An 11,983-nucleotide genomic window follows, 5' to 3' on the forward strand; every position below is an offset into this window, starting at 1 on the left:
GCCTCCCCTCCCTCCCCCTCCCTCTCCTCCCTGCCCCTCCCTCCTCCTCCCCTCTCTCCGCGGTAACCTCGACCTCCCCCGACTCCCTCCGCCTCCTGTTCTCACCCCACCTCAAATCCCTCCCCAAACCCGACCTCCCTCCGGTCCTCGACTCGATCCTCTCGGACCCCGACGCCAAATCCCTCGACCTCCTCCCACACCTCGTAAACCAAAGCACGGCCGATCTCGTAATCGATAAGATTCGATCGATCGACTGGTCGAGGGCCATCCTTTTGAAGATCGTGCCGTTGATTAAGGACTTTGATGGGGTTCCCAGGGCTGGGGTCTTGGAACTGGTTGACAAAGTGTTTGATGGGATGAGGAAGGTTGAGATCCAGGATTTGCCGGCGTTGGTGTACCAGTTGCTGGTTTTGGCGTCGAGGGGGGTGAGCAGGAGGGAGATCGTGAAGGGGATCTTAGGGTTTTTCGAGGGTTTGAAGGGGCAGGGGAGGATTGTGAGGGAGGTGGAGGGGACGGTGCTGATGCATGTGAACTTCGCGGTGAAGCAGGATTTGTCGCTGGGGAACGAGGTGATTGGGATCGTGAAGTCGGATTTTGGGGTGATTAATCATTTTGTGGTTGCTGTGGTTCTTTCCATCGCGAGGGTTAGGAGGTTTGGGGAGAATGCGATTGGGGTTTTGAAGGCGGCGGTTGTTAGTTCGCAGAAGGATTATAGGGTTTCAAGGTGAGTGTGATGCTTTCAAGCTTAAAAGCTGCTGAGTTCTGTAGTTTGAAACGATTTTTGCTGAATGTTTACACTTATTGATTACGCCCTAACTTAATGTAGTAGAAACTCTTCTTTGATTTCAACAAGCTTGAATCATGAATGACCATAACGAACCGTAAAAACACTAGGACATTAGATGATACAAGTTAACCGCATAATGGCAAAAAATTTTCCTTCCACGGATGCATAGTTTCTTCTGGTTGTTAAGTAGCTAAATTATATAGTGTGAAGCAATTTTTACGAATGTATTTTTATTTAAGCAGTAGAGTTCTGATCCCAACTGGTAGAAACTCTTTTTATGCTCAACAAGATGTGAATTTCCAATGACTATAGATAAGCCATAAAACATAAGGAAATTGGCCAAAACAATATAGCTGCGTGATGGCAATGACAATGAATGCTAAAAACTGCATCAATTAATAATGTATATTGCTTAACATAATTCTGAACTTTTTAGGGATTGCAAATGGTTGCCGGATAAAGTGAAGGAAGAATGTCTTGAAACAGCCAAATATGTGGAGAAGGCTTTCATTAAAGCTGTATGTTTTCTTTAAGGTTTTCCGCCTGTCCCTTTAATATGCTAAATGAAGATTTAACTAATTGAAATATGGTGTGTACCTGGTTATGCGTCAGATTAATGAGAGCAACTGTGGTAGAGAGCATGTAGTACCTAGCATTGTCCAGTTCTGCTTTATCTTGCTAGAGTCAGCGAATGAGGAGAGTGGTAAAGTCAGTGATGGAGCTGAAGAACTGATGGGTATTGAAGAACTTGGGATTAAGTTGCTCAAGACTCTTTTTGAGATTCATGACATGGCAAGAAATGAGGTTAGTCAGTAACTACTTATTTACGCTAAAGTCAGTGCAGAACTAAAACTAGAGCTTGTTTTTTCATTATGTTATGAGGGCTTGTGACTTGTAACACTGATACAACTAAATAAATATAAGAAATACTGCACTTCAATCTTCATTAACCATAAAGTTATAGATCTTATCATACAGACATACAAGACTAACGCTAGTGTAATCAATTATCCTTTAAGAGGGTAATAATACATAAATCTAAGCTTAGTAGAGTAAATGGGTGAGAGCTCTTTGTATCATGTCTGAAATTAAATAGGTGAACCAACTTGTTTGTGCAACTGCAACATGACCAGACACCCACAATCTTTGTGCTAGATGTTGAGTATTCTTAGCTGCAGAAACAACGACATCTCCCTGACGTGCAGTTACCTACAATGGTCTCCTAGATTTTAGGGCACATTTTTTTATCATTGCCATCCTCATCATCCTCAACATCAATATTGTTGTCATCTCCAAATTCCTTGTTTATCTACAAAAAGGAAATAGTCAGATTTGTTCTGACCTGACATTGATCTGACTCAAACCATCAATTAGATGGTGCCAAATTGCAGGCAAGTTATGAATGAGGGAGGGACAATTTCTAGGAAATCATGAGCAGGTGCAGGCACATTTTGATTGCGTAGCTAAGGTTAGATTTGAAAATCTCCAACATCAGGGGAAAATGTAGTAAAAAAGTTTTGGTGATATAGTTTGCTAAATAGAATGGCATGTACCCACATGTTCCAAGTTTATAGCATTTAGTTTATTCCTATTTAGCCTCGTCCAAAAAGTGTAGTTTGGAGTGTTGACAGAAAACGGTTAGCTTGTAAAGCTCTCATTAATCGTTAGTACAGTTTCTCCATTTTGCGTTGTGTTCCACAGCCTGCTCGATTATTAGGAGCGAGGCTTTAAGTGATGACTGTAGAACCCAGTTTCACAACATTGCTAATGATGGCTTCACCATTTCGTGATCTGTGATTTCTCACCAATGATTTACTGTGATCATGTAGTAGGAAGTCTACAACGTGAGACCAGAAACCAATGGTTCTAAAAACTTTTCATTGATGGTTTGGCTGAACATATGCTGCTTCATGCTCCGTCTTGCCTTTCTCTGTAGTTCGTGCGTGGTTTGTTCATATTCAATATAAAAAATGATCTTCATTTCTTGAATGCCTGCAGATAATTGAGCAATGCAAGTTTCGGATTCTTTCTCTGAAGCCTCAGCAAAGTATTCCCATTATAAAGTAACTAACCTAACCTTATGTATGAGAAATAATCATATTCGCATGATTTCATGATTGTTTGTAATTATAAGTGTCAATTCCTTTTGATATGTTCTAAAGGTTGCTCGATTGTCTGGTTCAAAGTTTTCCATATTCAATGGCAGAATTTGTTCCTCGCATGAAAGAATTATTGGATTATTTCACTTTCATGCATGATGAAACTTCCATTCGTCTCGTCAAAGCTGTTCTGCCACTGATTAAGTTTAGCCGGAACCTTCAGGTATGTGTTCGATTTCGGGATTACCTAAAGTGCAAACTTCAGCATATATAATGATTAGAAGCGGGACTTAAAAGTTTTTAAAATAACTCTCAGGATTACATTGTATTGGTTGTCCGAAAGGCTATGTTCAGAAGGGAAGATACTATCCGTACAGCTGCTACTATTACCATAATTGATCTTATATTTGTGGAAAATAAATCCAGGAAAAGTGGCCCAGATTCTTTACAAGATTCTTCAAGCCAAGCTAGTTGCAGCCAACAAACTGACGTACCCTGTGGGACGAGGGGAAGTCTCTTTCAAGAACTGAGTGGCTTGCTCCGTAGATGTCTCTCACAGAAGGTATGCGATATATGCTTAGATTTTCACTTGTGAGACATTTCTAACAGTGCATTTTAATATGGGTAGTATTCCTTATGCAGGCTAGAGTTAAAGAAGTCATGTATTACGGTCTTATGAAGCTTGTTGTTTTAGACCCTTTTATTGCTGGTTCAATCTTTGATCTTCTCTTGCCTCACTTCCTTAACTTTTATAGTGAGGTACTTACATTCATCTCATTCTTCTTTCTTTGTTTTGAATGCATTTTTATTTTCAAGATATTTTGCTTATGGATATAACATTGTTGAGGAAGCCGCAACTGCCACTGTACTTTGAAAACATTTTGCCTTACTGGCTGACTCGACATATTTTTGGAAATTGTGAGCTGACAAGAAAAAATTGATGGGCAGGATACCAAATTTCTCCTCAGACTTGATGCTTGCTTTACGCTGGAGAATGGAAAAGTGAGCTTTCTGGAACCTCTAGACTGTCTTTTGTCCTGTGTCTCTTGGATTCTTCTCCTTCAGCCCCATGGCAAATCTGACAATCCATTGGAACATTCTTGGCAATGCTTTGATTTCTCTATTTCACAAGATAATGAGGTACAGTGCTACATTCATTGACATGTTGAGGCTGTTATTATATAAAGTTTGTAGTTACATTCTTTCCTGGAACAACTGCAGGAAGGAAGGGCGTCATCTGGTGAGCAGTTTTCAAATGCTTTATCAAAGATCCGAAAGAGTTTGATCAGCTGTAGATTAGAAGGTTCGCATTTTCTTTTCATCTTATGTCAAATTGTTTGTTTTTTTAACTCTGTATTTGAACTGAAATCTTTATGCATTTGTACCATTACTTTTGATTATATTTTGATGCATTTCCTATTGTTGCTTTCAATCATATTTTGACTACATTACATGTCAGATCAGATGGTCCAGGACAGAGCCAAGATCCTGATTCTCACTCATCGGATGGAGAAAAGGCCTATTTACGAGCCTGGATTTTGCTTGGAGTGATAGAAGTCTTTGTCAATATTGTTGCTTCAGAGTTGGAGAAAGCAACAGAAAAGGTTAATCTTGAGAAAGAAATTATAGAGCTTGTTGAATCATATTGTCTTATTGAAAAGAAGGTAGAGTTGAATAGACAAGTTAGTGGCAGGAAAGGGCCTTCAAGAGCTACTGCACAAGATATCCCAACTGCAAGTAATAGCGAGCCAAGAGAATGTTCTCGTGCCTCTCTTTCAAAACTATCACAAACAAGGAGATCTTTCTTTGCAACCTCAAGTATTCATCAGTTATTAGTGGTTGCTGCGAATTTGTACGCTGCTGCCGTTAGTGACGTAGCTTCTCAGAATCACTCTCAATCATCTTTTAGCAAGAGATTAGACCAGAGCCTGAAGCTAATATCATTTTCTTTGAAGGCTTGCCTTCGTCATTTAAAATCAATTTCTGTGATGGAACGTGGAGAAAGTGGCAACGTTTTGAATGTTTTAATTTATGGGGATGTCAAACACCTGGCACAACCTATAATGCGTCTTATTTGGTTGCTCATGTCAGGTCCAAAATTGGAAAAGGATCCAAAGAATAAGGAATCCAAAGGGAAGAAAAATGTAGGAAGTAAACGGGATCAATCCGTTCTGTCGTTGTTGTGTCTAAATGAATTGTTTAAGTTGAATTCTTCTCAAACGCACCTTACAGAAATAGTCGAGGAGTTGAACTCTATGTCCGCATCAGATTGGAATCTAGAAGGTGGAACTAATGCTGCTGAGGGCAACCCTCAAGAACAAGACTTGTTAGAAAATGACCCATTTGTGAGAAGTATGCACTTGTTCTTGGAGAAGAAAATAAAGCCACTATATGCTAGATACATTTCCTCTACTGGTTTCCAGGAATCTGAGGTAACTGAACCTTTTCTGTATTTACTATTTCAATTCTCACTATCATGAAAAATCAATTTTGTTTTCATGCATTATTTTATTTGTTTTTCTGATGTGGCATACATGTACATATATTCTGTAGAAATTATTACACTGTTTAGTTATCTACTTCATCCACTAATTTTTATACTTTGTATGTGCCTGTTCCTATGAGAGTACCCAGAGCAGCGCACCCTCCATCAGTAGTAATCTGGGTGCCCTATGTAGACTGGAACGTAGGACCTACGGAGGAGCATCTTTATCTAACCCCCAGCATGTTGTCTTACACTACGTTAGTTGGCATCACAAAGTTCCTTTTCTCTCTCTATTCTCTCTACAGGTTAAACTCGAAACACGTTGAACAGGACTGACTTTTAATATAAAATATCTTTGGGATTCTACAACCTGGAAAAAGTGTAAAACAATGTTCATTTTATGTACCTGCCATGGTTAGTTTGTTATTTGGACATTCCTGAATTATGTGAAAAATTTGAATAGTGCAACAAGCCTAGGTGTTGTGAACTTTTATGATCATTTCATTTGAAATAGTAAATCTAAAGAGATTACGTTCGAAACTAGATTTTTCTAATATCTAAATACAAGGATGCCTTCCTATGTTGCATGGGTACTATCTAGAACCATACCCATGTTATACGCGCACCCAACACCGAAACTTCAGTGGACGCTCATCATATATTTGTATGCACTTATTCAAATGTGTACTTAATTATATAATACATGTTTTAGTTTAAAGCACTCGTCACATACTTAATCATATACTTCTTAGGTATATATTCAAATGTGTACTTAATCATATACTTCTTAGGTATATATTCTACCCTTCACATGCAATTCTTGAAACATGTTGGGCATAGATCGGGTTTGTTTCATCCCATACCAAGTTCAGGAATATTATTATAAAAGGTCTTTTGGAAATCAAGTTAACAAATGAACAATTATCTAATTTATAGATCTATTCTATATAATAAAAGAAAATATAGGAATTTTATTCTGTAGCACGTGCAATGAAAAAACAATACTGATCTCACGTAAAGTATCATTGTATATACGTGTATATGTAGCCGTGTCCTTGTACCCTACATTTTACAAATTTGACGTGTCCCATACATGTGCCTGCACCCATACCTGCACCCGTACCTATGTTCGTATAACTTAGATGCCATCTTATTTCCCTTTCTTCCTGAAATTGTTGTGCAAATCTCGGGATTTTTTTATTCTTTAATGAGTGAACAGTGATTACAAAACTCAACTTAGCTAAATAGGCTTACATCCTTAGTTAATAAAATAATCCTCAATTATCCTACTATATTGAAAAGTTTCTGGCAAGAACGGTTTCTGGGGAATAAGATAATTCCTTTTATTTTAAAGCTTATTTAGTTACATAAGTAGGATCAGGTGATGAATAGACTTATATACTTGTTCCAAAGATGGAAACAAACTTGAGTTAACTTTTTTGTCAGGTTCTATCTGAGTTAATGGTGACACTTGGAAAGAAATTAGCACATGAACAAAGAAAACTTTACGGGAACTGGGCGGTGGGCATATGTAGGAGCCATAAAGTTGAAAATCACAGTGCTGCACGAAGTTTAGTATCGCTTGCCCTTAATCTGTTACCAGCATCAGATGATCTGGTTATTGCACGTGAGATGGCTTCAGAATTGCTTAAAGTTATTGGATCTGAAGATAAGGATCCTACAGCTATGTCTGAAACATTTCTAGTTATTAATCATTCAACTAAAAATGTAATTGCTACTGTGATGATGCAATTGGTTGAATTTTCTATTGTCGATTTGGATTGGGCTGTATCAAGGCTGAAGGCTGTCTCCACCTTCCGTCATGAATTTGCTAAGCCCAATGGAAACATTCAATTTGGCGAAAGGCTCCCTGGAATGTTGCTGGAAGAAGCAATCTATTCCAGGTCAGAAGCACTGGTGGATGTTATGTCATCATTTACAGAGATGAACCTTAAAGGTATATTTCTGGTTAAAATTATACTAAAACCCCATGAACTTTCAGCATTTTGCAGTAAACTCCTATAAACTTTTAAAGTGGTACTAAACCCCCAATAATTTTTGCAGAAAAACCCCAATATCTTTTGGGTAAATTATACTAAACACCAAATTTAATTTTGAGATGCCTCTTTATTTTGTTCTCTGTTTCTAATTTATGGGGGTTGTCTGCAAAATACAGAAAATTTTGGAAGTTTTCTGCAAAATAGAGAAGTTATGGGAATTTAGTGTGATTATGAAAGTAGGGGTTTACTGCAAAACGGTGAAATTTCATGGGCGTTTATTGTAATTTACCCTAAAAATAAAACATTCTGTACTATGCAGTTCTAATATATTCTTTATCCACAGATTCTTTAGCAGAGCAATTGTTGAAATTAAGCGCAAGATTTTACAAGCTTTTGGCTCGTATGACAAAGCTTCGGATTGCGCCGAAAGGCTGCAGACAGTTCTTGCCAGGACTTAAGTTTCAAAAGTTAGCAGAAGTAACTTGCAAAAAGCTTACCAGTCCCCTTTACAACTTCATGGCTCTAGTTCAAACAGTAATTCTCCTGATCCATTTTAACTTTACCTTCATGCTCTTTGAGTAAAGCTAATTTTATGATTTGAAGCAACTTATTTCATGAATCCGAAACTAGTAATTGATTCTACCAGATTATTTTTGTTTATGATTAGGTTTTTTTTTGAAATGTTAGACGATTATGTAAGATTTGCACTGATTGCAGGTTAGATGCAAGAAACTTTCTACATTGACACGCAACAGATACAATAATAGTGGTGGTACTAGTTTTAGGTGGTTTAGCACCTCAATTCGTTTCTTGTGTTCATTTGTAAAGTGCCAAACAAATTTGTTCAGCTTTTGGCTGGTGTTCCATGTAGTACTTGGTTTAGGGTGGATCTTCATTATTATCATTTGAGCCTATTTCACGTTTTAAAAAAAAGGTCTGTTATGACAGGACTGTAAATTGATGACAATGGTCTAACTTGAGGCTAAATTCCTGTCCAAGAATGAGCTTTCCATAAAACCTAGTAGGTCAAATTGGCAGTCAGGAAGAAGTGCCTCATAGTCGTGATGTTTGCCCTCATGGAAGCGGGAAGAACTCCAATATTTTCTGCATTACCAGGGGGGGAAAAATTGAAGCTTCTTTTTTCTTTGTTTATGTTTTTTTCCTGAGGCTGTACTGTTTGGGGTCAGTGTGGGAGTTAGACTTTCAAATTTGCTGGGAAGTTGAATTAATCTACGAGCTATATTAAAAGCCAAAAAGCTCAAATGAGAACATCATATGTTATCTATCATAGACTCATAGTACTACTTTCACGTCTTACCAAGCGTACTTAACTGCATAGTTTGATGTTATAAGGTTTATGGTCTCCGAAAAGTTTTTATAGATCAGGTAGGACCTTCCAAGCATACAAACCTGTATTAATAGCAATATACTAGTGTAATCTTTTATTTTAGTAGTCGCCCATGCTGTCATGCTGATAATAATTGCAGATATTTCCGACTATGTAGTAGGCAATGTGCTAATTTATACTTGTTACATGGCCTTAACATGGTGAGTCCCAATAGAAATATGAGTTGAATAAAACTTTTCATACAATAATGCGCAACTATGCACATATCATATTTATTATGTTTAAGACATGTTTAACAACTCCCTAGCTCAAACTCACGGAGGATCAAAGTCTGATTGTTTGGGTAGAAACATTTGAACTCAGAGATTGTTTGCACCTTGTAAAAAAGAACAGCAATTTGACCTTTGGAGGGAATATACATTAGCTCAATCAATCTGTAGTCTTGATCTTTGCGCGTAAAATAACTATCCATCTTGGTTTACTTGTGAAACTCATGATAGACAGGATTGTGGACGATGTAATAGCACTTTGGGCGATGTAATAACTATCCATCTTGGTTTACTTGTGAAACTCATGATAGACAGGATTGTGAAACTCAGAGATTGTGGACGATATACATGATGAGGAAGACTTATTACATGCCCCATTATGAAGCTTATGTAACAATTACCTTGTTAACTTAATGCTGCTGTACTGCTAGTCATCACCCGATATCCAACCATAATACGAAAATTAAAAAACTTACATCATATTGTGGCAAGAAAAGTGTTCTTCCCAGAAAATACGAAGTCAGTAGGAGATAGTCAAGTGTTAGGATCGTCAGGCTTTCCAACATCCATATATGCAAGAATCTCTAAGGATGATTTCAGCAAAAATACGTCATAATTCCACTTGCATGCCAAAGAACTCATAGAAGTGATGTTTAATGAATAAATTGCATGGTTACTAAGAAATTTGCTAAGAATATGTACACATGAGCACTATCAGTCTAGTGATATTGAGATGCGCTAGTGAACCGACTTTCAAAAGCAAATTAGTTGCGGTAAAGGGGTCACCATCACTTCTTCAAGGTCTTAAACTCATCTCCTTCAATCTCCAGGCAAGGGAGTAAACAAGATCGGGCCACCAAAATAGACTAAAGTTATACTTTGCTAGAAATGTAATAGCCCAAAGAATCCCATCCATATTTTTTTTGTAATGCAGAACCAGCAGGATAATACGCAGCATAAGGGAATCATCAACAAGATAAAACGAGAGAACAGATGCATTCCTGACCTAATATATCAAATTGAAGACTATGAGAGGTATCTCATTCAACTCAGCAAACTAACAAAAGTGAATCTTTTGAGGAACGCAAAACGCAGCACTGCAAGAGATTTCAAGATTATAGAGACAAAGAAGATGGATACACCTGAACAAGAACCGAGTCATTCTGGGGATGAATCTGACCAAGAATCTGACGGTTTAGGTGAAGACAAAGAACCTGAAAAGGTTGCAACGTATCCAGAATCTGATGGCGAGGGTGCTGATGCTGCTGAAGATACTGAGAGTGAGAAGGATGAGCAGGAGATTGTGGTACCCAAGAAAAGGGTTAAGCTGAGTAAGGTTATCCAAGACTCAGATGAAGAAGGATGATTAATGGCGATAGATGCATATATCATCTACGTGATATGCAGTTTATGTGCTGAAGATGTATATAAATAGAAGGCCTCTGAACATTGCGACTGATTAATGTTTGTTGTGAAATTTAGTACGATAAAATATATGGTAATATGTAGGAAGCAGTCAAGCTTGCGAACTCAGGAAACTGCTGCAAGTATAATGTTTGTAAAATTTATGATGATTCTAACTCTTAAAAGTCATAAACAATCTCTCGATAAAAAGGCAAAATGTGAGTAGAACAGAATTTGGCTGTCTCTGTTATTTTCTCTTGCATTATATGTATGTTTTTCTTCCTGTAACTCGTTCTTCTAATTGTATTTGCATTATGGCGAAACTATTTTGCAGATTGAAATCATTGGACTTCTCCAAAAGACTACTGGATTTACTACCTTACATGAGATGAGAATGAAGACCCTTAAAGTCCCCAAATTGTATGCGGTACAACCCCCCACCCCAAACTTTGGGGTGTATCTGAACGCCCCCCTAAACTTCCAAGATTTTCCACAGAGCCCCCTAACCCTGTTAATGGATAGACAAGCACATATTTCCTTCACGATCAACGTAATGACCAGTGACGCCATTGGCGCCATTAGGTGGTTTATTATATTTGAAATTAGGGTGTTTTTTTAGAAACCTTAAAGTGCAGGAGGTTTCATAAAAACCCCTAAGGACGCGTTTGGTTCGGTTTTTTTTGAAGGGGAAAGGGGGGAAAGCTGCCAAATGGCCTGTTTGGATGGAGGGTAGAGAGGGGGAAGGGAAGGGAAATTTTATTTTAACATTGTTTGGGAGTTTCATTTTGGAGGGTAGAGGAGGGGAATGGAGGGGAAATTTGGCCCAAATTCTTACACCCCAAATTGGGGTGTAATGGAGGGGAAGGGAAGGAAGGGGAAAAATTCCCCTTCCTTCCCCTTCCTTCCCTTCCCTAAGTAAAATCCCAAACACACCGAAAGTGTCAGAACTTTAGCAGCTTTCTCCCAAAATCGCTTCTATAAGAGACGATTTTGGGAGAAAGCTGCCAAAGTTCTGACACTTTGGCAGCTTTCCCCTTAAAAAAACCGAACCAAACAGCCCCTAAGTCAAGGTTTTCTTTTTGAGATTTTACTAATTCATGCCATTTGAGCGCGAGTAAGTTGTACAATTACAATCAGCATTAAGGTCACCGGCCCGTGAGTGTAGCGTTTGATACGGATCATGGTTGCTTCATGTTTGGGCTGCATCCAACCGGGTCAATGATTGAGCCCAACATCCAGTAGGGCACTGGCCCATGTGACGTGACCATCAACCGTCCAAGCTGTGGAGTTTTTCAGTGTATAAATGGGCCCACTCCCTCTACTACCCACCGTTTAGGTCCAGTCCACCGTCGAGACTGGTGAGCGGTAACCGTCACCATGCCCTACCTGGCGGTGACCGGATCCGCTCTCACCTCCCCTGTTGTCCCTCGCTCTCTGCTCCACATCTTTATTTACTCCCTTTTACAATTCGAAATTCGAAACCAGTAATGAAAGAAAATACCTTTTAACAAAACCGAACGTAGATTCCAGATCATTCTAAAGAAAAAAAATGGCGGAGGAGAGAAAGGGCGGTAGCGGTGGCGGAGGCGGT

General features: G+C 38.6%; 2 protein-coding genes across 2 annotated transcripts in view; both read left to right on the forward strand.

Annotated features, from left to right (window-relative positions):
* Positions 232-10,645, forward strand: LOC109842780 (Fanconi anemia group I protein). The gene is made up of 13 exons (XM_020411662.1): positions 232-724; positions 1,224-1,305; positions 1,400-1,591; positions 2,786-2,850; positions 2,974-3,109; positions 3,203-3,448; positions 3,529-3,645; positions 3,835-4,026; positions 4,108-4,189; positions 4,351-5,318; positions 6,818-7,328; positions 7,715-7,905; positions 9,923-10,645. Exons 1-13 carry the CDS (start codon positions 357-359, stop codon positions 10,352-10,354), a joined length of 3,582 nt encoding a protein of 1,193 aa, XP_020267251.1. The 5' UTR covers positions 232-356; the 3' UTR covers positions 10,355-10,645.
* The window catches only part of LOC109844078 (dynein light chain 1, cytoplasmic), a 15,160-nt gene continuing 13,534 nt past the window's right edge, over positions 10,358-11,983 (forward strand). Inside the window, exons 1-2 of the mRNA XM_020413092.1 lie at positions 10,358-10,411; positions 10,727-10,812. Of these exons, the coding sequence (XP_020268681.1) occupies positions 10,358-10,411; positions 10,727-10,812 (140 nt within the window). The remainder of the gene's footprint in view (positions 10,412-10,726; positions 10,813-11,983) is intronic.

Source organism: Asparagus officinalis, chromosome 5 (assembly GCF_001876935.1).
Source record: "Asparagus officinalis chromosome 5, Aspof.V1, whole genome shotgun sequence".
Taxonomy (NCBI): Eukaryota; Viridiplantae; Streptophyta; class Magnoliopsida; order Asparagales; family Asparagaceae; genus Asparagus; species Asparagus officinalis.